Here is a 27,754-nt window from a genome sequence, read left to right as displayed (position 1 = left end):
CCTGACAAACAAATTATCCCTGTTTCCATAGCGATCTATGAATGGCCTGTGCTAGTGCCTGTGACAACCAGATGCCTGGGAAGACAAGGCTAGCCCATAAAAAGCCAGTGCTCTGCAGAAAGCCTGTTATTACTGCTATCATTCAATTGGACTTGATTTGCATAATTAAACTCTGTTATTGCCTGGCTCTGGGAGCTACTGCAAGACTCTGCTCTGCCGCCCTTCCTCATAATAGAGGACCAGGGGCACTTCAGAGAGGAATATACTCTCAGCTGACTACTATACGTCATTAATCAATACTAATATTATCCATTAAATTGAACTTGATAAGGCTGTGTTTTTGTGGTCCGTTTCATATATTTCTGTGCAGCTCCGGGGTAGAGTGCACACCGATGATGTGAGTCACAGCCTGGACTTCACTCTGCTACATACATGAGAGGCCCTGACAGAGCAGAACATAGCAGGTCCTGACCGAGAAACACAGAGAAGTAGCTCACAGGCTTACATAAAGCAATGTGTGTACATGCTGCATAGTACAGAACCTGCAGCTCGGAAATACAAATACCAACCCTTCTTGTGCAGAAATGTTGTTTTGTACAAATTCTTTGCATGAAATATTTTGAAACAATTGGTTCATCCCTCGGTGTTAAAGAACAAATCTAATGGAATAAATACTAAGAATCAATAAGAACCATCACAGATATACAGAAGGGCATTTTGAAGAACCTCAGAGACAGAGCAAACAGAGACCATTTTTGGTCATCTGACAGCACCCGAAGCCAAATACTTGAATCATGACCACAATAATCCTTTTAAATTGCAGCTATTCACTCAAAGACCATGCGACCGCAAAAGGATAACAACACGACCCATTCAACTGTACTATGACACAGCATTTCCACATAAACTGGTCAATAAATCATTTCATATAGCAAATCCCTTGCAATGTCCAGCTGTCACTTTGTTACGAGCAGCTGAAAGCCAAACAAATTGAGAGTCTTACCTCGACGAGGTGTGGAGTTGGATTGAATCCACACAGGTTGCACACTTGCTGGTGGCACTGTGTGCAGGTGTTGTAGTTGGGTTGCTCTGCTGTGTTGCCGATGTTGAGGCCTGTCTTGCAGAGAGGACAAGAAGCTTTAGGTTTAGAGGCTTCCGGGGAAGCGTGCTGTTGTTGCTGCTGAGCAGGGCCTCGAGGCCCTTGGTGTGCGGGCTGGGGTCCTGAGGGTTTACTCGCCGCAGGCCCTGGACCAGGAGGTCCCCCTGGTTTGGGCGCCGTTTTGGGTGGCGGTTGTTGGGGTTGAGTAGTCTCAGATATGAGAGTGCTGGCTTGGTTAAGAAGAGAAGCACCAAAACCAAACAACTTCCCAAAAGTCTGCTCTGGAGGCGGCGGCTGCCGTGAAGGGGAGCTCCCCGCACTGCGAGTCTGATCCTGGCGGGGGTGCTGGGGATGGTGGGCGGGAGAGTTGTGGGACAGATCAGGCTGAGATGGGGCCTTGGCCATGCCGGGGAGAGCCACTGCCCCTGGAGGGAGTCTCACTTGTTGCTGACCCGGGCCACCAGGACCTGTCTGTCTGGTAGGACCAGAAGCTGGAGGGTGGGCGTGTCCTGGAGGATGGCCCTGAGGATGGGCCTGCGCTGGAGGGTGGGCCTGCGCTGGAGGGTGGGTCTGCGCTGGATGATGGGCCTGCGCTGGAGGATGGGCCTGTGCTGGAGGATGGGCCTGCGCTGGATGATGGGCCTGCGCTGGAGGGTGGGCCTGCGCTGGATGATGGGCCTGCGCTGGATGATGGGCCTGCGCTGGAGGGTGGGCCTGTGCTGGATGATGGGCCTGCGCTGGAGGGTGGGCCTGCGCTGGAGGGTGGGCCTGTGCTGGATGATGGGCCTGCGCTGGAGGGTGGGCCTGCGCTGGATGATGGGCCTGCACTGGAGGGTGGGCCTGCGCTGGAGGGTGGGCCTGCGCTGGATGCTGCGTCTGCGCTGGATGCTGCGTCTGAGGGGTGGGCTGTGTTTGGGGTGTAGGCTGAGTTGAAGGATCAGGCTTGAGCTCTGGTTTGGCTGCATGAGAAGGAGAGTGTATCTGTTGCTGACTCTTGGAGCGTGGTGTGGTCATGTCCATCCCCAACGCTCTCTGCATCTGACAGTTCAGACACAGCCACTCCTGTACCTGTGAATGACAAAGATGAAAAACAATAACAATTAGTTATGGCATAAAATCTTAATATTTTAGTTAATAAATGACTTTGGGTTTTAAAGAAACAGTCGAACATATTCGGAAAGATCTTTATTTGCTTTCAAAAAAGTGTTGGATAGAAAAACGTATTACACACTTTACATCTTAAACTCATAAAATGAATTGTGTTAGCAGTGAGTTACAGGTGTGCTAAAAGGCAGATTATGAGAGAGCAAGTTGTTTTCATCCTTTCCTTAGTTTAGTACAAAGCTAACCACCTGCTGATGGCAGCTTTATATTTATTGTGCAAACATTCTAATTCTATCCAAATAAGAATGTTACTCTCTGCAAGAAAGCAAATACTTAAAAAAAAAAAAACAAGCTAAAAACGGTTAAACTGACAGGGCTATTGTAAATGATAAGAATTGTAAATAATGAATTAAAAAATATATATACAAAATATATATATAAAAAAAATAAAAAGTTTATATCATATTCTCCCATTGGCTCAGTTAATGCCTCACTTCCTGTTCACTGTCCAAAGATATTAAAGTAACATGAACTAAAATCTCTAAACTGCCTCTAGGTGTGAATGTGAACACGAGTGTGTCGATCTGTTTATGTGACGGACTGGCCCCCCCACTTCCCCTCATCCAATACAAGCTGGGATGGCCTCCAGCCTGCTCTGAATGGGAAACATTGTGTATAGAAAATGATTGAATGCAGGAATAATTATGAGTGATGTATAATATCTCATTGAGGAAGGATTTAAGCTCCCCGTGCCTTGACATGGAAATGTATGGGTAAACATAATTTACCCATAGAAAAATCTTAGGAAATGTACGTGACAGATGGGGTGAACTCTGGACTTCCTCAATAAATCATGGACGCCCTGATTTGGTATCTTCTCTGGCATCTTCTGTGTGTATCTTGCCTTTTTGCTTTCTCTTACATCCCCACTCATTATACACCATGTTCCCTTTCTCATTAAAATCCTCCCCTGTTTCTCCTTGTGTTCCACCTGCTGTTGTCATTTCATTTATGTCTTTACCTCTCCTATCTTTTGCTCCCTATAGGCGTGCAAGAAGGTAAAAGTCAGAAAGACGGATAGCACATATGCGTGATAATTGGCATCCTGGTGCTTTGACAGCTGCCACACTATTGTAGCTGTCTTGGATTCATGGTCATTACATAATGCCCTAATGCATTATAAATGCATTGGGAGAAAGGTTGTGAACAGGTTGGTGGTCCAGGGCACAATAGGCGTGGTAGGAGGTCCAGCCGTCGGCTTTTTTCCTTATACCTTTGGGGGAAAATTCCCTCTTACTCCAGTGGATACAAAAAGATTTTGGTTCAGCTTCAGCAGATGCCGAGCCAAGGACTGGAAATGCAGGAAGATCTCTTCACTTCTGCTGGCTGAGGAATAAAATGTCTCTGCAAGCCTGTGGCCACGGGAGACTGAGTCATAAACAAGCTCACAAACAACTCACACTCAAACACACAAGCACGAACACACACACACCAATCTATGAGGTGCTATGCATATATGATCCAAACTTTAGAAATGACTTTATACTCATACTCCTTTATCAAACCATTACTTACGTAAACAATAAAACATAAATACTAAAAGGTCCTCTAAATATGTTTGGCTTTAGTATTCTTCATTGTAAACTGATTACAATCTGAAATCTGCCCCTTGTTACATATGCATGCAAGCTAGTGTGGTCGTTTCACAGTTTAGCTACAGTGGTGTGAGTCACTAAACCTAAAGTGTAGTATTCCTTCACAAAATGCCAAACGCTGACTCACTGCTGTGATATGACTTTTAGTTGAGCGAGAAACTCTGCTAAAGCAGTTACTTAACCCAAGCTGATAACACCTAATTCTGCTGTCAGCTGATAATCTGCCACTCCGTGTATCTTCATTATTCATTAGCAATTATTTGCCATTTGAAATAGAAGAAAAATTGAAATGTGGGAAATCATTTAGAGGGCTGGAACCAGACTCATTTTGTATAAAAAATGGTTTTGCATTAACAGGCCATTACTGGAGAACTATGAAGCATGGAGACGTGTCATCTGTACTATCGCCTGATGTCTTGCTACCAAAGAGGATTCATTTGTTTTTGTGGGATCTAATTGTTTCATTTATCTATTAGTGAATCATCAGATCCTATTCATTAAATTATCATATCATCTGGATTTTACAAGCAGATATGTTACATGAAATTACAAATAGAGATTGTACTGAATTCTTACTTATGCTGCAAGGAGCAATACAAACAAATCAAATGTTTAAGGCTGGCAGAAATTGCTGTTGTATTTAGTGAAATTAGAATACCTCATTTGAATATGTTCATTCAAATAAATAAGAAACCCTATTTGAGATGGGTGGTGTCTCTGCCATCATGCTGCAGGGATTCTCTTGCTTATTCTCAGTGTGTGTGTGTGTTCTCCTACTGGAGAGCGTGATACATTTTACGCCCCAACAGATGTGTGACTTTACCATAAGAATCGACAAAAACGATTTCCTTTCTTTAAATAATACGACCACGCCAAACAGTTTAATGTCTGTGCTGCTCTCATCCAATATCTTTGCTCAGGCCACATTGGTATAATGAGAGGAACAGGGACATTTTCAATGGTAGTCTCCTTGCAGACAATCCAGAAAGAGACCCCTCCTTAGACGCAGCCTCTAACAGAGGCCAATCATGTACAAGGAACCTGTGGCAGCCTGACCTGCGCTGCAGCTTTTTATTCAAAAATGCCCTGTTCACTGCTTAAAAATGTTAGTAACCACTTTGCTTGCCTTTTAATATTTCTCACTCAAGTCATTCAGTCATTCAGTCAGTCAGTCAGTCAGTCAGTCAGTCAGTCAGTCAGTCAGTCAGTCAGTCAGTCAGTCAGTCAGTCAGTCAGTCACAGGCTCAGCAGCAGCTCAGCCCCTCGTTAAAACTCATTATAAGGAGTGACGAGGCTATGGTTTTAACTGTCGATCAGGAAAGTTGAGAAGCTGGGAGCAGGTTTCAACCCCGGGGACAATCAGCGTAACGTGGACAGTGAAAACAACCCTTGAGAAACACAACAACATCCAACACTGGACATCTAATCAGTGATTCTCAAGTAGGAACTCCTCTTTCCGTAATAGTAATTGTCCTTGATTTATTTTCTTTCCGAATTACAGTCAGGCTAATCATATAGGCCCATTTAGTGAGAAAACAAACCAGAAAAAACAAAGAAAGCAACTGCAGGGAAGGCAAGCAGCTATTTATCAATGTCATCGTGTCTCTGCTTGCCTCTGCCTCATCTCTCCATCTCATCCCTCTCTGCATCCCCCTTGTTATGAGGCAATCATGTGGATCTTTATGAAATCTGATCTGTATCAGCAAAAAACAAACGCACTGCACACTCCGTCTCCTGCCCTCCTTCTCGCACAGCTCTCTGTTGCAACCCTCCATCTTGTTCTCCTTCACCCATCATTATTTTCCTTCTTATCTTTATCTCTCGAATCACACCCCTCCCTCTAACGCTCTTCTGCCATCTCCATCTCAAGAATACATTTTTGATGGCTCGCATCCGGCCTTGCTTTCATACATGGATCCAATTCCTGCCCTAGCTTGTTAAATGTGTTTGTGTCTGTGTCTGTGCGTGTGCGTGTGTGTGTACCATGATACACGACAAAGGTCATAAGCAGGGACCGGAGCCCACTGTTCTGCGAGAACTCGCCGTTTGCCAACAGGATGCTCGAGCAACGTGGCTTCATGAAGAACAACAACATGCTGCCAGAAATAGAACCTTTTAGCAGCAAGGGCCCACCGAGACCTGGATATGGATCAAATAATGAGAGCAAAGCATCCTTGGCAACAAACACAAGCACACATATATATTTACATGATGAATTTTATGCTGATTTATGTACCATCTGATACTCTGCATTGTATCAACTTGGACTACCGCCTAAGATTATTTTAAATGAGCGGTGAATTTCAAGGGGTATTTTTTAGTGTATGACTGAAGAAAAAAAAAGGTTTCACAATCACAATTTCCTAAAGCCCAACCTGATGTTTTAAATTGTATTTAATTTGTTTAACCCTTAGATGCACGAGTGTCTGGACCCTACACTCTTCCATAAGTGGGTCAAACAGGACCTGTATTAGAATAATGTGTTTTTATGCCATTTTGGTTAAGAAAAATCACTTGTATAATATTTAGTATTATATTTTGGTTCACACTAGAAATATTTTATATATATATTTTTTTTTTTTACATTTTGAAAAAATACATTTTCCCATAGGATTCCATAGAAATGCATGCGGGTCATTTTTTAAGCTTGCCGGCGGGCGTGTCTGAAACTCGACCAACAACCAATCACATGAATCTCCCGCCCCTGACACACAAGCAGCGGTTTGATTGGCTAGAGCTTGTACTGGCATATGATTCGATTGGCTGACGCTTCTGCCGAGGCTTCAAAAGTTGAACATTGCTCAACTTTTGCAGCGAGCCACGCCAGCAAAGCTCCGCTTCGCTTCCCACAATGCAGTTCGGTGAAAAGTGACGTCACCCCATTCAAAGTGAATAGTGAAGCTTTCAACGCACGCCGCTGTGTGGACGGGCCGTTATGGAAGCTTGGGGTAGTAATACAAAAACTACAATTTCTTAAAATGTAAATAAAAAATTTGAATGGCATGATATCCAAAACATGTTTTTTGAGGAATAGCTGGAATATGAAATGATACAAAAATGGAATTACAAAGATACTTCAAGAAAACCACCTCACCGGGTCAAAAAAAATGCATCTAAGGGTTTTAACAAAAGCTTGGTTTCCCAAAAAAAAAAAACTTTTGGAAACTGGACCTAGATATTGTGTTTTCTTAGAAAATAAATAAATAATGCTCAAAATCATTAACATATTTTCTGCCGACAACTTGATAAAACAAAAAATTATACACATTCTAATATCAGCTCAAATGAGTCCAACAATAGAACCATGTTGAATTACTGTGGGAGGGGGAGTGATGAGGCATTAAGCTCATCGAAGCGAGTATTGACCCACTGGTTCTCCACTTCGTTCTGCCTTGTTCATCCTATTGCTATTAACAACCCTCATTTCAGCTCACCTAAAACAACCCTACCCCTTTCTTTCCCAGACCATCCTGCCATTCTTAATAAATCAACTTTGGTACTGTACGAATGGTATTTTTAGGATTGTACAATAAAAAAACTATACATTAAAATCATATCAGATTCCAATTTTGTGTTGGGATTTTAGATGGAGGTGCAGAGTTACCCATGTGTTGCTGCCCAGTTTGTTGACAGGAGTGAGACATCATGCATTCCATCATTCCCTAGGAAATCTGAGTACAGAACACCTCAAGACACAATCAAACTTTCACCGAACAAGAACGCAGGTAAAAGAGGAAGCTCGGTCTGTAAGATCACAATGCATCATCACCGTGCGCACAGCAGCTGAGCACTGCAGTTTGAGGATGCTTAGAATGCAGCGGTTTATCAATGCCTATAGTCAAATGGGCCGGAAGACATTGATATTCCTTACGATGCCTCTCCTTCCCTCTTCCTGTCAATGTGTCTCTTTCTGATCTACAGGTCAGTGCTACAAACAACTACACAAGCACAATCTCAATAAAACACATCTGTTTTTCTCCTCCACATTGCCAAGCAGCATGAAAAGACGAGTAGAAATGATAAGTACATTTTCCATTCATGCTGTTTGGCACCGCAGGGAGCCACAGTGTTCCTGAGGATGCTGGAAAGTAGTGCAGAGTGGAAGTGTGGAACATTATATCTTGGTATATGGTACAGGAGATGTACACAATGCAATGAACACCTACGCAGTGTAATGCAAATCAATTATTTATTGTTTAATTTACTGCAAAGTAAATGCTGCTACCTAGGGCTGCCTTCTTTTTCACGATTGGTCGACTTATTAGTCATTTGTATTTATTGTGTTAATGCTAAATGTTATATTTTCAAGAAACTTAGGATTTCAAGTGGTGCTTTTGCAGGTTTACTGGTGGAGAAAATTAGTTTTATAGATCTGTCAATTAAATCAACTTATCAGGCATTGTTTATATTCTAATATACATTTTTTTAACCACCATATTTTCACCATGTTGCAGAAAGTAAGCTCTCCATGAGTTTATTCAGTGTTATTGTGTTTAACTAAGTAAACAAAATAAAACATAAGGGCCATCCTCAGACTGAAAGGGTTAATGGTTGCTGTTATTTGCTGCTGAAAAGCAGAGCACAATGGACTATAGCACACCGGGATATTAAATGCAACGGGTTACAGGAGAATAATCAAACCTGTCTCCTAGATTTACTCTCTGGCAGTTCTCTTTCCAAAATATTTTGGTATATGCAAAATTGAGCTAGATTCCTGACCCAGTTCACACTGTTTGTCCACTGAACGCCCCAGTCTGCCATCACAAAGGGGTGCACTGTGCATAACGCTGTCACAAAAACCCTGACATCTTTCTATATTTTGATTTAATATATTTAACTTGTGAGAAGTTTGTCGTCTCACATTTATATTCAATGTTTTAAAGCTAATTGGATTCAAATAAAAATAAATGTAAACACAGTGATTACTCTAATGTAAATCTAGCATACTTGTAAGGAAAAATAGAAGTCATGTAAGAAGTCCAAATGTTCAGGTTTTCATAATATGTGCATGCTTTCAGAGTACAAATAATCAAACCTTTTTAATATAAATATATATATTTGCGTAAAATCCATGTGAATATAGGATCGAATAGGTAATACATATATATTTGAAATACTGGATCATGTGACTCATAGAGGGATTTCTTTGTATTCTGATGTGCCACGGCCTCAGTTTCTAACTAATTACAAATGACACACACACCGGCAGGCTGACTCTTGTTGGTGGGAAACCAAGAATGAAAATACGGCTCACTTTGTCCTCACAAATAATTAAACGGCTAATTTTTCTGCAAAACCTTTGATGAATAGCAGTTGGCCTCAAAAAGAAAAGGATTAAACTTCCATTCAGAATATATATTTTGTTTACAGGCAGATTCAAGGCAGAAGAAAGACAGTAACCTCAACCCTCAGCCTTCTTCCTCAAAGACCCAAATTATAATGCTTTTTCCAAAATTTGAAACATTTCAACCTTTTGTGAGAGGAAAATCACCAGAAATCCCATCCTGATTGTCTTCATGCATCACATACTGTATATCAGCCATTCTGTCCTTTGCTAAAATGTAACTTCACACAGGTAAAGCCCATGAAAGTATTGGTGAGCGATCGATACAACAACCTAGTGTCTTCAACTTTGCTAGATCTGAATGTCGTGAAATCTGCGGTGCCAGAAGACGCAGAGTTAGAGGCGGATTAGAAATGTCTGATACTAAACATTGAATACATTTGAGGGGATTAGGAACCAGGCTCTTGCTCCCTTGAGGCGTAATGGACTTATCCTTCAATGATATGACAACATTCTTTTTGTTAATATTTATTTCTATTTTTTTTTTCACATATTATTTGATAACCCTCTAAAGATATTAGACAACTGATAATGTTGTGTTAATGTGGTCATATGAATAAACAATATGCATGCAATAAAACTCAAGGAACTCTCACTTTGTAGCAAGCACTAAAGTCTTGAAGAGTTTAAGTTCAACATTAGATCAATAATGTACCTCAGACACTTACAACCTTGACTAACAAGTTGCTTTCAAAAACCCTTTGAAATAATGACGGTTCACTTCTGATGCTATGGACAACTCGTTCTCCCAGGTTAGTGTTACTCTAGCAGCTTGAGAAAATTAACTTTGGGCGACGTTAACATCCAAGTCAGCTAAAGCACCAGCGTCTCTATCGGAGATACTAAGTAGTGTCGTACGTGAAGCCTGCATTTTACAGCTGGGCATTTGCAGGAAGGAGAGGGCTGAAGCGTTCATTAACTGGCTGACAGAATGACTCACAGTAGTTCTCATTCATAACACTCCGTTCGATGTCTCACTATGGGATGCTCCTCATCGCGGAGCAAACAGAAGCATCAATCTCATTACGCCAATCCTGATTGGCTGGTGATCTTGACGTCAGCGTCAGGGAATTCACCCCCTATAAGTAGCTTGCGCCACGATGCATGCATCATTCAAACACCTCTTCTCGCTTCAGAGCACATCTCTATAGTAGCCGGACAAGCTTAACGGTCCACAGACTGAACCCAAATATAACCATTTCGGTCGACGGGCGCTCGCCGGCTACTCCTTCTGCTTCGCAAGAAGACGGTAATACGAACGCCAGTTAGTATTAAAATCGACCTCGCCGTTTCTTTCCCCGGAAAGTAAGGTAAGGTTTTGATTTTTCTCAAGCTAGCTACGCACCTGTTGCTAGCTAGCTTCCTCTTACTACCGACACCACGGTAGCGAGGACGCTTTTCTTTTTCTCTCTCACGGAGGAGAAAAGGATTAGAAGTATATTGACACACCAGTCAATATTCTTTGAGACCAAAGGACCCACACCGTCCCTTTTTCTCCGGATTAAGGACGGGTTGGTAACACTTTTTCTCTCAACGACGTACCTGTTACGAGCGGGTCCTCTCCACGCTACGAGGCGAACAAGATGGACGCCTCTCCCCCTCACACCAGAGGAGTCAGGGACTCGGAGGCTCGGTCATGCGGCTGCGGGTTGAAGATAGCAGGCACAGACTCACACCAGGTCTGCTCGTCCTGCCTCGGGCTGGAACACGCCCAGGAGGCTATCGACAACCCCGGCTCGTGCGGGCATTGTGCCCGTTTCACCCGAAAGAGCCTCCACCGACGGCTAGCACACCAAGCTAGCTTGTTGGAACAGGACTCCCTCATGTCCACTGATTCGCCGTTTGGCAATCAAGACACGGGGGCGTCCGCCGCAGAGACTGAGCCCCTCACTGTGTCGGTCTGGGGCTCACTAACAGAGGCAGCTGCGGAACCGGGATCCCACGCCGTGTCAGGCCGGGACCCGGTGGCGGCAAGAGACGCGGGAACGGAGCCCCACGCCTCACCAGGCGGGAGCTCCCGGCGAGACCTCACCATGGTCTCGCCCGCAGAGGCTCGGCCTGCTCCGCATACCGCCGATGGAACTGCTGGTGGCAGCCCACCTCCTACCGAGGATGGGCCCGTCACCAAGCAGGAACCCCACGCTGCCAGCGAAGGTGGACCGTTTCCAGTCGACCATGACTGAATGGTCCTACAGAGCCGCAGCGTTGTCCGCCAGGGCTCTGAACGTTTCCTCACTGCTAACCGCATACCAAGCGGAGCTCTGTGAGGATATGTTGAGTAATCCTGGACCGGCCGTTCTGGACGAGTTGGCCGCGGTCACAGACATTTGTCTCCGTGTCCAACGCTGCGCCGTCCAGGCCACGGGCAAAACAATGGGGATCATGGTGGTGCAGGAAAGAGCTAGATGGCTCAACCTCACCAACCTCCCAGACCGGGAAAAGGAGGATGTGCTTGACATGCCCATCGTTCCCGAGGGGATTTTCGGCTCTGCTCTTGCCTCCATGCAGAGGAGATGCGAGTCGAAAAAGAAGGAGGACGAGGCCCTCCACCTCTGCCTCCCTCGAAGGGCCCAGCCGCTGCCTTCGCAGCCCTTCGTCCATGCTGCCCCGAACCCTGCTCGGTTCAAAATACCGAAAACGCAGAGGTCGCAGTCCGCCCCGAGTCCCCAGCCCAGGCAGGGGACGAGGGCGAGCTGGCCTAGATAATCTCCGGTTCCGGCTGCAGCCCAGGCGCAGCCAACCCAGAATTTCGGCCAGCAGTCGAGGAAGAAGAAGCGAGCGGCGTGACAGCCCCTCCTTCTCCCCTCTGTGACAGAGCTGGAAGTCTACGGTTCCCCAGCTCTAAATGTGTTCCCCGCCGCCTCGAGAGATGCCTCAACACCATCCTCAAGTCCGCATAAACACATGTCACACACTTATTGATTTTTCTGTCATAAAACATTTTCCGCTGACGCATCCAGGCTTCGAGCCAAGGGCGCAGCTCGAAAAAATGAAAAGAAAAACAATAAAAACAATAAACAGTCCGTCAACTGTTCCCCTTCTGAGAGCAGCTACGGCCTCTCTCAAAGGGCGGACAATTGACGGGTCTGTGAAGGCACCACCGTCACGCGCATGCGCAGTGCCGGCTGGGGCTGTAAAGGCACCACCGTCACGCGCATGCGCAGTGCCGGCTGGGGTCGTGAAGGCACCACCGTCACGCACATGCGCAGTGCCGGCTGGAGCTGTAAAGGCACCACCATCACGCGCATGCGCAGTGCCAGCTGGGGTTGTGAAGGCACCACCGTCACGCGCATGCGCAGTGCCGGCTGGAGCCGTAACGGCACCACCGCCACACGCATGCGCTGTGTCGGTGGGGATTGTCGAAATGGGGCACCACAGTGCTCAGACACTGGAGGGCCCCATAACACAACAAATAGAGACTCAGAGGGGAAGAGACGTGACATCTCAGCTGGCTCTAAGGAGCATACAGCGGGAGATGCTCACGACATCTGCTTGGGTTTCTCAAGACAGTTACACGGAGCTACAGACTCCAAGTCACCGTCACCCCCCCCCCCTCGCTTCTCAGGCATTCTGCATTCGCAGGCCCGAGGAGAGTCAGCCCATATTCTGGAGAGAGAGATTCTCTCACTCCTAGAAAAGAGGGCTATATCTATTGTACCCGCCGAGCAGAGTCAGGGCGGCTTCTATTCCAAGTACTTCCTCGTTCCCTAACGGAATTTGGCTAATACTTGATTTGAGGGCTCTGAACAAATATCTAAAAAGATATAAGTTCAGAATGCTCACTCACACATCTCTGCTGCGGCTCGTGCGACAAGACGACTGGTTTACATCAGTCGACCTGAAAGATGCGTATTTTCACATCCCAGTATATTACCCACACAGGAAATATCTGAGATTCGCATTTCAGGGGATCTGTTATGAATACAGAGTACTCCCCTTCGGTCTGTTTCTCAGTCCAAGGGTGTTTGTACGATGTACGGAAGCCGCGATAGCCCCGTTAAGACAACAGGGTATTCGCCTGGCGACCTACCTGGACGACTGGCTGCTTCTCGCACAGTCGGAGCAGGAGGCTGTTACGCAGACAAATGTCCTCGTAAAGCACCTGCTCAACCTGGGTTTCATAATAAACACAGAGAAGAGCATGTTGTGCCCCGCGCAGACTATACTCTTCCTGGGTTTACACCTGAACTCGGTGCCCTTTTCAGCTCGCTTGTCAGCGGAAAGAGTGAAAGCTTTCAGAGCTTGTCTCGCTCTTTTCCAGCTGCGCAAACATGTTCTCTTCAGATCATGCCTGCGATTGCTGGGGCTCATGGCGTCAGCCATCCTGGTCGTACGACTGGGACGCTTACACATGAGGGAGTTTCAGCGCTGGGTGGCCGCCCTAAAACTAAACCCCGCGCGCCATGGAGAGTGATGGTTACTGTGAAATGCGTAATGGCACTGCGCCACTGGCTGCACCCGACTTTTCTAGTACGAGGTGTGCCTATGGGTGCTGTCCTTTCACGGAAAGTGGTCACCACGGACGCATGTCTGACAGGTTGGGGAGGTATTTATGAAGGTCGCCCGGTGAGGGGTCTCTGGAGCAGAGACCTCCAGCGGGCGCACATGAATTACCTGGAGCTTTTAGCGGTGTTTCTCACCCTAAAACGCTTTCTGCCTTTCCTCAGGGGACATCACGTCCTTGAGGACAGACAATACGACCACAATATCGTATATTAACCGCCAAGGGGGTTTGCGTTCTCTCCAGTTACACACACTGGCGCGCAAACTGATCCTATGGAGCGGTAGACGTCTCCTCTCTCTGAGAGCGATGCACGTACCGGGAGTGATGAACCTCGGGGCAGATCTACTGTCCAGAGGTATACCACTTTATGCAGACTGGACTCTACATCCAAGGATTGTGAGCCAGCTGTGGGTGCGTTACGGCAGAGCCGCGGTGGATCTGTTCTTTTCGAAAGACAATGCTCAGTGTCAGCTGTTCTTTTCGATGCGCAATCTAAATGCACCGTTAGACGTGGATGCACTCGCGCACGATTGGCCCCCGGGCCTTCTGTACGCGTTCCCACCCCTGGCTCTGATACCCCCAACTCTGGCCAGAGTGAGAGAGCAACGCCACACACTTATCCTGATAGCTCCGCACTGGCCAGCTATGTACTGGCTAGCGGAGATATATCAGCTGCTGTGCGGGCAGCCATGGCAGCTCCCACTACGCAGGGACATACTGTCCCAAGCGGGGGGGGGCGATCTTTCACCCACACCCAGAGCGCTTGGCTCTATGGGCCTGGCCCGTGAGTGGTACAATCTGAATACAGTGTGACATGAAGCTGACCCTGGCAGCTGCCAAGCGAGCCAGTGGCACTCATGCACTATCTGTACAGTCTTCATGCACTCAGTTCGCCCCAGGGCAAACAGAGTGTGGTTGAAGCCCAACCCTGCCTTTATCTTAAGGCGGTTGGTTCAGGTACCACATTTGACATTGAGGCATCCTCCCCGCCACTGTATTCCTCCGGGGAACAGCGGCCGGATTTGCCGTGTCTAGCCCGTGCTGTACGCACGTACAGGGACAGATCAAGGGTGCTTCGTCATAATGACCAACCCCTTGTGTCCTGGGCTAACCCTTATAAGGGCAAGCCTGTTACTAAGCAACGGCTCTCCCACTGGTTTGTGGAAGCAATTGCTTTGGGGCCCATACGTGTCAGAGTTCGCAGGCACCCTCGGGTCCGCGAGCTCTTTCGACTCAGGGTCTGACTGCATCCTGGGCTCTGTCCATCCAAGACATTGGTGCAGCGGCGAGCTGGTCCTCGCCGCTCACTTTTGTCCGCCTCTTAACAGGCTGGACGTTCTGCTCCCAGTGTGACTCAAGCAGTGCTGGGCACCTGGTTGAGTCAGAGCTCTACCTGTTAAGTTCTGGTTGGTTTGGTGATTTTCGAGATAAGCTCATCTGACAATACGGGAGCTACAATTTCCCATAGTGAGACATCGAACGGAGTGTTATGAATGAGAACTATAGGTTACTTACGTAACCCCAGTTCTCAGAGTAACATGAAGTGAGATGTCTCACCAGACGGCCCTCCTTGCTATGGTGAAGCGAGAAGAGGTGCTTATTTTGAATGACGCATGCGTCGTGGCGCAAGCTACTTATAGGGGGTGAATTCCCTGACGCTGACGTCAAGATCACCAGCCAATCAGGATTGGCGTAATGAGATTGATGCTTCTGTTTGCTCCGCGATGAGGCGCATCCCATAGTGAGACATCTCACTTCATGTTACTCTGAGAACTGGGGTTACGTAAGTAACCTATAGATTCTAGTCACGGCTAAATAAATACTGTACTTTTACAAAAAGAGTGCAAGTGGAAAATTATTTATGGACTACACTCAATTCAATTTATAGAAGTTTAAAGCTGCACCTTGGGAGCACAACTGTAAAAACATAGTTTGGCATCATATCACCTAATTATACCTTAAGTTGTTGTGGCAAACATTTAAAGGTGGGGTAGGTAAGTTTGAGAAACCGGCTCGATATACACTTTTTGTTATATTCCATGGAATGCTCTTAACATCCCGATAGCAATGAATATCAAGTTAAGTGCTTTGACAAAAAATCCATTAAAAAATGTCATCCGTGGAAGCCGTAATACTGTAAAAAGCATGACCAATCATTTTAGCCGGCCCGGCTAAAATAACTGGATGGCCTACCTGCCTGTCAGCCTTCCATCTGTGCACAAACTTATCTCGTGCCCTCATTGGTCATGTGCGCGTTCGTGTGTGTTGGAGGAGGGGCTCTGTAAGGAAGTGGCAGATTTGTTCCGGCTGTGTATTTTCAAATCCTAGCGCACTCGAGCTGATTTATCCAAAATTACCTACCCCACCTTTAAGCAAACTGATGCCGAAGAACCTATGCGAAGAACACGTCGAGTAGACACAGAACAACATTTGCATTATGTCGAATAGCATGTCTGGCCCGGTCTGGCCACCTGTCAAATGTAGGTCTAACGTGCACTCACCTCTTTAGCTGCTAAACGCTCCACTATGTTCACCAGCTAGACATTATTAAAGTTGCGGACCATTCAAACTAGGGATGCTCCGATCGATCGGTCACCGATCGATATCGGCCGATACTCACTCTCTACCGATCGATCGGTGATCTCTAAACATGCCGATCGCGAGAGCCGATCGCATGACGTAAAATACATGACACTTTTCTCTGTGTGCGGCAAAACAAGCTCGCCAAAATGGCTTCACCGGTCTGGCATTATTTTAAGGTGTCCGAAAAAGACAGTAAAATAGCGGTATGCAACGTGTGTGAAGCAGAAATCCTGCAGCTCCGCCCGCCGGACAGGTAAGCGCAGCGAAACACACACACAGGGAGAACCAGACCGCAGTTCATTTCCTCATATTCCAAACGAGAAATTACGGTAGCAAATCACCCGGTTCTTTACGACCAGAACTATTAACGGGATACAAACCGGAGGAACCAGGCATGGAGGGAGGTGGCAGAGACAGTGGGTGAAACTGGTAGGTTTTCGCCTGTTTGGGGAGTTTATATATATATATATTGCTCGCATAAAATCCCCTGGGTTTTTTGCTTTGTATGTCGGGGGCGGGAGATTCATGTGATTGGTTGTTGGTCGCGTTGCTCGCAAAAAATCCCCAAGCATTCAGACACGCCCAGCTCCAAGATTTTCGAAAAGCTGCTGTGTGGACGTACCGCAAGAGTTAGACCTAACACACTTAGCTATTTTATCTACCTCTGGAACAAGCTAAACTAGTTATTATAAATATATGTATTCTTCATTGTCGGGTCACTCATTACTGGATCAGTGAGCTGCATGAGATACTGACAGGCTGTCAGGAGAGAGGGGAGAGGGAGAGAGGAAAAGAGAGCGCTTCCGCTAATTTCTCCCGTGTTATCCAAAGTGAATGTAAACTTGAATAATGTACATCATTTGAATGTAATAATTAAGTTGATTGTTGTTTGTGGAAGCTCCAGTGAATGAGCCCCACCCATTAACTGAGTTTTAAACATCACTTTAAATGGAAGATTTAAAGTGATGTTTAAATCTTCCATTTAGGCCCCGCCCACTTGATCGGATCGGCGATCGGTATCGGCCGATACTGATTCCGGCGATCGGCCCCGAAATTGGCGATCGGAGCATCCCTAATTCAAACAAAACCAATTAGCTGAAAGACGCTAAAATGCTCTGCACATCTGAGGAGAACGGCTGAGTCGGTTGAGAAGTATTAAAATATTTTAAAAAAAAGATAAATAAATAAAGCTTGAACAACAACATACGAATTTGTTTTTGGACTGAAGTTGGAATGTTTGAATGTAAAATAGTGTATGTTGGAGTAAAAAAAAAGTAACCACATAACTGATATAAATGTATTTTGATCGGGGAGGCAGATATATAAAAAGAGTATTTTGTGTGGGAGCATTTGTTGAAAACTAGTCTTGTTTAGTGTGTGGGATTTCTGGATAAAAGAAGCAGTTCGAAGGCACTTTTCAAAGAAAACTAATAAGAAGTTCAAATAGTTTTTTAAATCCATCTGCAGTGTGCTTTTGCAATGCAGATGCCTTCATCGTGGAGAAGCAAATCAAACTGCAAAGAGAAACACTTTCTTCTCAAAATTGCCCCAGAATATTGCTTTGATTTATTTTTGTATTGGGGCTGAATCATTTAGTGTTGCAACGCGTGAATACTCTTAACTAGTTCATTTATGATGATGCCTTTGCTCTTTTATTCTGTATCCCTCTGCGACCACACAGCTATCCCTCTCTTTCTCTCTCTGTCTCTCTCCCTCTCAGCTGTGGCTTCACAGGACCAAGCCATTGTTGCAGACAGGAGGAGGGTACAATCTATAAATAGAAATTGGACCAATTATAAAGCAGATGTTCCCCGGTATGATGGTGGGAGAACACTGTTGGGGTGCGTTCACTTCCTCTCTGAGCCCTTTTCTCTGTTATTTGATTCTCTGTCTCCAAGTCTATCCATGTCAGTCCTGCTTCTCCTCCCCTCTTTGATCACAAAGTCTTTAATTAAACCCCACCTTCCTGAAAAAAAATGTACAGCTATTTTTTTTATGTTTCTGTCTTCTACATCATCCGCACCCGACGCACAAGATGACATGTTTGATTGCTTGCACATTCAGAGCCAACATGTCTAAATAAATCTCGTCAACTCAGGTTTACTGACAGCCCTTTAACATACTGTGGCACAACACCCATGTGTTGCTCATTGTTTACATCTCTATAAATCGCATTCCCTTATTCAAGTATAACACGGCATCAACTTGTATTTCAACATCTGTTGTCATGGCTCACACAATGTTACATGATTCTGTTACATGACAAATCCCGCTGTGAATCGCCTTCTTGCTAAATGTAAAAAAGGGGGAAATTCTTTTTATCTAATTTATACTTTTGATGCAAAGCTGGAGATTCATTTGGGACTTTGTGGTGAATAAGCATAATCTAAAATATCCAAAAATGGAAATCGCCCTCGGTTATGAACATTTTAATCAGCACTGCCATCGTTCTGTCATTTGAAGGGAAATCCTCTTCAGTAACAGATTTTGCTCATTTTATCTCTGTAATCCGGCACAGTTCAATCAGTGTCTGTAAACTATTTGTAATGCAGCTGACAAAGGGAACTGAGCCCTTGTTTTAATCAGAAGACAATCATTCAACTGATTTCAATAGGATACTGTCGTTAATAGAAAATGCAACAGGTGATTTTTCACAAAAAAACACCACAAAAAAACAAGTGTAATCCTTGAAAATCCTGAAAGTCTGTCTCCACGTAAACACAAGTAAAACAACATCTGATCCTGCTTAGAACAGACACTTTCACTTCAACCTTCTTAGCTTGCTTCTCTCTCCTTGTCCTCACCATCAGAGTGACTTTAATTCCAGTCATCGTCTTCTTCAACGTTATCGTCACCTTGATCAGCAACAATGTGGCCATCATCAGTTTCACTGCTGAGTGATAAGGCTGTGTTAGATCTGCTGCAGTGAGGCAAGAGCCCAATCCATGCTAAGTAGGTTATGGGGGTAAATCTTCAGGTCTCCAGAGGCTGAACGCTTTCCCTCAGAGTCTCTCTCCCTGCCAGCATCTGACAAAAAGGCTGAGCTGAAAAAAAAACATAAAATCCACCTCCGCCGTTCCCTGTACTGCCATGCTCCCTTTCACTCCCTGCCACGATCTATCCTCTGCAGTCTATCTCCGCTTTGGTCCGCGCTATTCTTTCTAGTCCTTACATCTACCACAACCTTGCAAAGTCTCCACTCTTATACACAGCCTGTGTTTAAGCATACAAACACACACTTACATACAAATGCATGCATCCACAAAACATTTTTTAACATGTGCTCCCTGAATCCTGGTATTAATTCAGTCTACAGTTGCTCTGATAGCCTGTAGGCCAGCTTAACTGACATTGCATCTTGGCTACAATTTGCAACATGACTCACTGGAGTTGATGTGAAACTTTGTGACGGATGACACAGCCGCACTTGAGTCACAGTAACAGTGAAGCATAGACTAATTCAAATTAGGGAAGTAATTTATTTTAGGATGAAGGCAATAGCTACCTATTAATGGTGATGACTGTTTAGGTGCATGTGAATGATTGTGAATGATGGGGGGATGTGGTGCGTTTGGCTGCGTTATAAAAAGCTTTGTTTTGGAGAGGCTCTGGGTATGATTTGGATGCTCACTAGTGCCTGACAGGACGGATGGATAGAGCTTTGTTTAAGGGTTGTGTGCATTGACTATGAACATCAGCGAGAGAAGAACATAACCCTTGCTTTAAGATGAGGTCCTACAATTCATTACAGCTATTATGAATTGTCCAATATGTTACTGGGCACAAAATTGTGTGATAACCATTAATTCTGGGTTTAAAGATCATGAGCTAACCACATCATTAAACACTTCATCAATCAAGGCAAACAATGGCTTGAGTTAAAAGTTCACAGCTCTCAATCAACGTGAGACTAACTTACATCCAGCTCAGTTCCAGTTGGTGCGATCCAGCCTGCGAGCCAGTCACAGCCGACAATAGTCATCAATGACATTACTCACAAATGTCAACGAGAAAATAATTACCACTGAACAAGTGAAACCAAACTGAAGCACCTGAATCCCCCACAATAAACAACATCCTTTTAAATGTACACTTGCTTTGAGAGACCTTCCTGTTCATATGAAGATGCTTTATAATATATAAGGTAGGCTCTGACGTCATTTTTTCTCATACAGCCTCCCTCAACACCATCCGCTATGCTATGAATGGGCATCCTATCCTACCGTAGGGAGGGAGCACATCAACAATTAAAAACTGCAAGCCTTAAAACAGATCTGTACAATGTGCGGTACAGTCAATATACATGTTTTTTATATACTGTACAAGAGTGTTGCTCCACATTGGGGAAATAAGGTAAGTAAATAATCCTGACATAAAAACGCCTGCTCCTATTCTAAAGCAGGATTCGTCTGCCTGTTCACAATCACAAGGACTTATAATATCCCGGTTGTCTGTGAACAGGTTTGTAAAATATTTAGATTTTATAACGTTTCATTCAGAAAACCATTTGTTGGTAAATCATTGTCATAGAGCCTCCAGGAAGTCTTTAATACGGTATGGCTGAATTCATTCTGAATCTGTTTGTGCACTCAATTGTACAGCAGCTTTGTTTTAGTGTTTTTGCCATTTGGTGGTAGTGTTTTAGATGTTTTTGTTTTCCACATGAATGCACAATGGCAGATGCTGGCTGTGTCTGTAATTCAGGGCAGAGTGATACTGATGACCTGTCCCACATAATATGTATATCATATTTATGTATTAGGTTGTTTGTGGCGAAAACTACTATGAAACTAGGCAGGGTATGAAATTAGCACCTGCTACCTGCCAAGTACTGGGGGCTGGCTGTGGCAAGATCACACTGTTGAAGATCCTTACATGTAGACATATTGTTTTTATAAAGCAAAAGGTTTAAAATACTCAGTGATTAAGGTAACATGATATATTCCATAAGTCTGACACCATTGATGAAGTGTTTACAATCTAAAGAGCTCTACATAGATTTCAGAAGAGGCATACAAAACACTATAACGCTAGCAGAAATGTGCAGTGACCTGACAACGACAAATAAAACGAATAAAAGTCACTTGGGAAAATGTGAAGAATGTCCCTACAATTGTATCATCTTGTGAACGCACTACTTACCTCTGTGAGGTGCGGGTTGGGGTTGAAGCCGCACTGGTTGCACACCATGGAGCAGCACTGAGTGCAGGTGTTGTAGGTCGGCTTGTCGTCCCCGCTGCCCGTCAGGTCGGTGGTTTTGCAGACCGGGCACAGCTTGCTGCTAGGCATAGGTGCAATTTGTGGCACAGAGTAAGGGGATGTGGGAACGCTGCCTCTGTCCGGGGACACACAGGGGGACCGCCCCGTCCTGCTGCTCCCCACATCCACATGCAGACTCTTCCGCGCCACATGACCCTGGCCCTGCTCTCCTTGAGGGGCGGCATGCTGATGAGTGTCGTGGGAGGCCAACCGGTCCCCTGTCCCATGACCACTCTGGACTCCTGCTTTAGGGCCTGGGTCTGACGGGGGTGGTCTGGAAGGAATGATAAGGAGAGTGACAATGGATTCAATCCTCAAATCAATACACAAATCCTCACTCTGTGGCAAACACTGCCTCGTGGTAGTTTATAGGGCGCAAATGTCCAAGGTTTCATGTTTTAGCATCTACCTGATATCACCCCTACCTAGGACACATGTTAAGTTCCCTCACTTACAAAAGTGAAGGAGGCTTTCTTACCCTTTCAAAACACCTTACAGTAGGATGCAGCTCCAGAGCTTCTGATAGCTCTGTTTGTCGTTACTAAGGGAGACATCTGCAGAGCGCCACATGGTTGCTTTAGCCTCACTCTTGGCGAGACATGCAGTTTGCTCAGCTGCCCCGCCCACACTTAGTCCGTGGCTCCGAGACATAATGTCCTGCCTTCATTTGGAGATAATACATTTCTCGGTTAGTGGCTCTGAGAAGAAATGATATAATGCATGACGTGACTCCTGACTTTATGGTCACTTTACTGGGGGGTACTTTTCCCATTTTTTTGCTAGTGTTATTTTTGTCATTGTTTTATTTTTATATCACATAACACTTTTATTTATAACAATGTGGAATTTATTTACCCAACTTTCAGGATTTTAGCTGAAAAACTGAATAGAAGGAGATTTAACAAGTGGATTACAAATGGAAACACAAATATTTGTCCTTTACGAGTTCACACATTGCAAAACCCTTTAGACAATTCTCTCCAAACAGCACAACAGTTCATCCAACATCCTCAACGCAATTAAAACACTTCATGCACAATTTAGGTTACACTCCTGTAAGAGGTGGGAGCAAGTCATTGTTTTACAAATGACGAGTAAATCTAAAGTCTTTGCACTCATGTCCGAACTTGCAGACTGAAATTTGTTTTTTTGACCACCACTTACAGAATATTTGGTCATTTGAGTCTACACCTCTGACTTTGTCCCAGAACGCTGAGAACACTTTGTCACAACTATAATTGTCCATGTTTTTCATACCAGTGATCTCAAAGTACATTCAACAACGAGCAGTACTTCTACTTGACGAGTATATTTTGGAAGCCTTCAGCTGTGGGATGCACATGGTCCACATGCCATTACAACATGTTATAGTTGTTCATAGGGTGATATCAGACTACTCAAAACCTTGGCCAACTGTGAGGCATATGTTGAATATTTTATATAGCCTCTATCAGTTTCTTTGAAGTGCTCTTTGTGGCTTGCTTTCAGCAACATGTTTACGGTGGAAAAAATGAGTGCATCAGAAACAGCACTGTCAACTTTTGGTTTTCTTGCTCATTTAGCCCTCAGGCATTAGTACCAATAATGAAATAGGAATGGAGGATTTCCACTGTCCTAACAACTCAGACCTTTTGTCATGCTCGTCATTCTCCAGACAGTCTCAACAGCAGCCCTGCATTTACAGTGAAAAGATTGTTGGAAATAAATGGAGGAGTAAAGGAATTACATTAGAGTTTGTTAGCAATTATGAGTCACAGCTGATAGAGGCTGCACAACTCCGACATTATTCCACTCTCCACAGGAGTCCTGTGTTCACAGTCGTGAGCCCATCAGGAAAACCTGCACTCTTCATACCATCACTGGACTGTTACATTTGAAATTCAACACAGGCGTGACTGGGGTTTATACACTGACACTGTGCTGACGGCGCTTTCTTGCTGTGAGAGGATATTGTTAAAGCTACTGACCACTGATCAACGTGTGGCATTGTTTCTAGAGAAATAGTTTGCTGGATAGAAGTGGATAGCAAAGGGTTTCTACGTTGGCAAAGTGTTGTAATGGGAGCTCCAGGTCTAAGTGACAATTAAAGGTCAACATTTTGGGAAATAATTGCATATTAAACTATTTATTTAAATGATGCATAAAGTGTATAAACTCTTGTTGTGTTAATAGGCACACACTGGACATCATGATTTGAACATATGATTTGGCATTGTCAGACTGGACAGGTGGGACCAAGCAGGTACGGAAAAGTCAATAAACATTTCTCATTGGGATAGTTTGGAGAGTGGTTCCAATTACAGTAAAAGCTTTAGAGTCACATCTCACAGATGGATATACTAAAAATATGAATTTATGAGTAGCAGATTTGATAAAGCTGAAAGAGAAGGTAACTATTTCCTATTTGGCAAGATACCCAACATTTTACAGGCCAGCATCTGAGCCTCTCCTGTTCCTGACATAAAAACGTTGATCAAAAAGTAATTGTAAAATCCATTTCAATTTGAACAAGGAAAGATTAAACCAAAGTTATGTTCATTAAAATCTCAGCAGACATGTGGGCCCATTACTCTAGTATCCTCCGGCAGCACTGCACCAATACCAGATTGTTACTGACAATACCAACTCTGAGGGCGTAAATCAAAGTACTGTCTGGTACAAGGTGCCGAAGGGGTTAACTTAACTATCAACAACTGGTTACTTAAAAAACGAATTGTACAGATCCCTTATTTTTTTTAAAACATTGGCAGAGGCGTGTGGCACAGTGGGTTAGTGTTCGGATCAGGGGAGCACAGGTTCAAACCCCACTGCAGTCAGCATGTCGTTGTGTACATGGGCAAGACACGTCACCCCAAATTGCTCCTGTGGGGATTGTCCACAGTACTGAATGTATGTAAGTCACTTTGGATAAAAGCGTCTAACAAGTGACATGTAATGTAATGCATGTGACTTGTCAAATATGTCAGGGAAATAGAAAAGGAAAATATTAGACAGTACTTCATCTTAGCCTGACACAGTTTATCTGTATCAGTATCCCTACAATGGAGATTCTATACGTTTCTTATTGATTTGTATCTCTGGCTTCTGAGTGAAACGTATATCCAGTCATCCATTTAATAATATGAGAAGATCAGACCACAGATGTTGTGGATGCATAAGAACATGTTTGAATGCATCGTTTGTTTGTGAGGGCCAGATGCGCATTAAAGGCATCATGTAGAGAATACATCCACATGAAATGTTCATCGATTTAGGTGTGAAGAATGTCAGTGACTATAATCTTTTTGGAAGTGAAATGGAAAGAGGTAATGATCAGCCCCTGAGGGAAATACACCTGGCTTTATAATATTCAGTGGGTTGAATTATATTGTTGACATGCTGTGGCTGATGGACACATTACTTGTTTTGTTTTGTTTTTACATTACATTTACATTACAATGTTTTACAGTGTTTCGTTATCAGCTCCTGTTACCCGACTGAAAGTAAGAAAGTAAAACATATCCATGTGATTTCTGTCAAACATGATGAAAAAAGCATTATTTTTAAAGAACTGGTTCTTAGTTGATGTTGTTAGCAGCAAACACCTTGTTGGTGCTGCATTCAAACTAAATGGAAAGGAATCAGAAACAAAGCTAATGTGTTTTATTTTCTTCGTATAGCCAAACCTTGGACAGAGGCTATGAAAAATAGACCCAAGTCAATACTGTTCCAATATTCATTAAACTAATTATTGCATTCTCTGACAGAGGTGAACATGGGTGTTGAAAGCCAATGCACTTCTAATTTGTACTTATTTGCTGCCAATTTATCATTTCAAATTGGACAGGTTTGGCAAACTCTTGAAAAAGTATTGATGAGCAGTCGAACATGGCTGAGGGAGAGACCATGTTGGTCAAATGCAAATGCAGGAGCTGTGCTGAAACTTTAAATCTCCCACCTGCAGTGCGACACATTAAAGGTGGGGTAGGTACGTTTCAGAAACCGGCACGAGATACACTTTTTGTTATATTCCATGGAATGCTCTTAACATCCCGATAGCAATGAATATCTGAAGTGCTTTGACAAAAAATTCATAAAAAAATGTCATCTGTGGAAGCCGTAATACTGTAAAAAGTACAACCAATCCGTTTAGCCGGGCCGGCTAAACGGATTGGATTGCCGCCCTGTCTGTCAGCCTTCCATCTCGTGCACGCACAAATGTATCTCGTGCCCTCATTGGGCATGCCGTCATTGGGCGTGCATTGCAGCAGTACTTCAATGACTCGCCAGCAACAGGCGGCCACTTTCACCAGTCTGCTGACGTCATGTGCGCGTTCATGTGTGTTGGAGGAGGTGCTCTGTAAGGAAGGGGCGGATTCTTTTCGACTGTGTACTTTCAAATTTTAGTGCCCTCGAGCCGGTTTCTGAAACTTACCTACCCCACCTTTAAGAAAAGGCTTGTCACATAAAGCAGGCTACATACAATCACAATGAGCGCCCCTCAAGGATCCCAAAAGATAGCAGACACGCTGTGTGTTACAGCTATGTTTTGTTTCATAGTGTGTGTCATTTAGATAAGGGTTGTGCCTCTTATTTATTGTACATTAAAGTCAAAGTTTCAATTTCTAAAAAACATTTAAAAAGCTGGTAACATTTTATAGACATTTTAGAAGAATTACTGCTGTTCTGAAGACATTTTCAGAAACTTTAGAGAGTCTTCTAACCATCTGGAAAAACATGTATCCCACCCACAGCACCATCAAAATATGTCTTATTTTGTTTCCCGAGTTGCAATTATTATTCCTAATCAAACAGAAATAGTAGCCAGAATGTCTTTGCTGAATGTGTATATCATGAAACAAAATGACAGATTTATATTGCTATGTTGATGTGTCTTACATACAAAATAATAGATGAACATTATGGTTGTATTGAGTAAAGACTCATGACATGTACGAAATGTTAGGAAAAGTAGTTGCAAATTGAGTTGAAGATCTTTTTATGGTGCATCAGATAACATATTTTCTTTCCATCCAGATGGTCACAGAGTCTTCGAGGATTCTGGAGACACATTCAGAAAGCGTTGTTAAACAACCATCTGGGTTTTTCAAAGACTGTTGGGTAGGTTTTTATCTTGTGGAATCGTATTCTTAGCTCTGTCTCTAATGCAATGAACAACACCCACTTGGGTTGGGTGCACCTCTAACTACACATATCACTGTTTCCATTCTGCCAAAATACACAGAGCGGCACAAGGGAGTGGAGCAGAGCTCATATTTAGCCATGGTTTAGTACTGGTATGGACCATCTACGGTCTGAGATGATAACACACACGGTGGAAGTATGTTGCACTGGTTCAGCTTACATATCAAATACACACATTCAATAAAAGCAGAACAATTTGAAGCATTTGTAGTCACTGTGACACAAAACTCCAGCTGTTTGCCACTGAAATCCCAACATGTAACATGCATTGAAAGAATAAATAAGCTTTAACAGGCGTTTTCCTATTAAATTAAAGTGTCACTCTTTAGACATCTTGACAGTAATGCTACACTGCCAATGACTCATATAGTCATTTCTTTTTCTGTATCCTAGGGCTGTCATAACCTCATAAATAATAAGATCCGGTTCTGCATTATTTGTTGTGATAACCATTTGCTATGTGTTGGCTACCTAGTGCACAATGCTCTCATTGCTGAAGGTAAATTAATCATGAGGGCATACTGTTGGCTCACTCTGTCTCAGAGCATGACTGTATCATCATTTTCATGGGTTGAATGAACTACAGCTTTTTTCAGGTTTGTAATGGACTTTTGATTTATATCGATTTACATTACTTGATTATTTAAATTGTTTGGAAAGACTGCATGAAGTAGCTTTTAGCACTTTGTAATATAAATTACATGATGGTGGATGTACCGCGCTTCACTAATTTGGTTGTTAGACAGGAAACAATGAGACAATAATGTAGAAGTGGCTCATTTTTTAGCTTGTTGAAAACATAGGAAATGTTTGGAGCTGCGTTCAACACAATTCATTATTTCTTACAATTCTGAATGTTCGTCAGTTATGGTCATCAGTTTGGGATGTTGTCAAAGCTATTATGGTTAGATAATAAATAAACATTGTATTGCTTTGTGGAGCAGAAGGCTATGGCGACTTTCTTTGCTTGATCGAGTCCCATATGGGCTCAGATTTAGCTCTTTGACTGCCATGAATAAAAT

The 27,754-nt window shown here is 43.9% G+C and overlaps 1 protein-coding gene across 3 annotated transcripts in view; it reads right to left on the bottom strand.

The window, feature by feature from the left end:
* The window catches only part of bsnb (bassoon (presynaptic cytomatrix protein) b), a 66,568-nt gene that overhangs the window by 36,763 nt on the left and 2,051 nt on the right, over window positions 1-27,754 (bottom strand). For all 3 annotated transcript variants that reach the window (XM_034219013.1, XM_034219014.1, XM_034219015.1), the window contains exons 2-3: window positions 21,432-21,822; window positions 1,004-2,167 (exon numbers count right to left, since the gene is read on the bottom strand). In XM_034219013.1, coding sequence (XP_034074904.1) covers window positions 1,004-2,167; window positions 21,432-21,822 — 1,555 coding nt within the window. The remainder of the gene's footprint in view (window positions 1-1,003; window positions 2,168-21,431; window positions 21,823-27,754) is intronic.

The sequence above is a fragment of the Gymnodraco acuticeps genome, unplaced genomic scaffold (genome assembly GCF_902827175.1).
Source record: "Gymnodraco acuticeps unplaced genomic scaffold, fGymAcu1.1, whole genome shotgun sequence".
Classification (NCBI taxonomy): Eukaryota; Metazoa; Chordata; class Actinopteri; order Perciformes; family Bathydraconidae; genus Gymnodraco; species Gymnodraco acuticeps.
The sequence above is the reverse complement of the archived record's forward strand: the minus strand, read 5'-3'. Positions and strand labels throughout refer to the sequence as shown.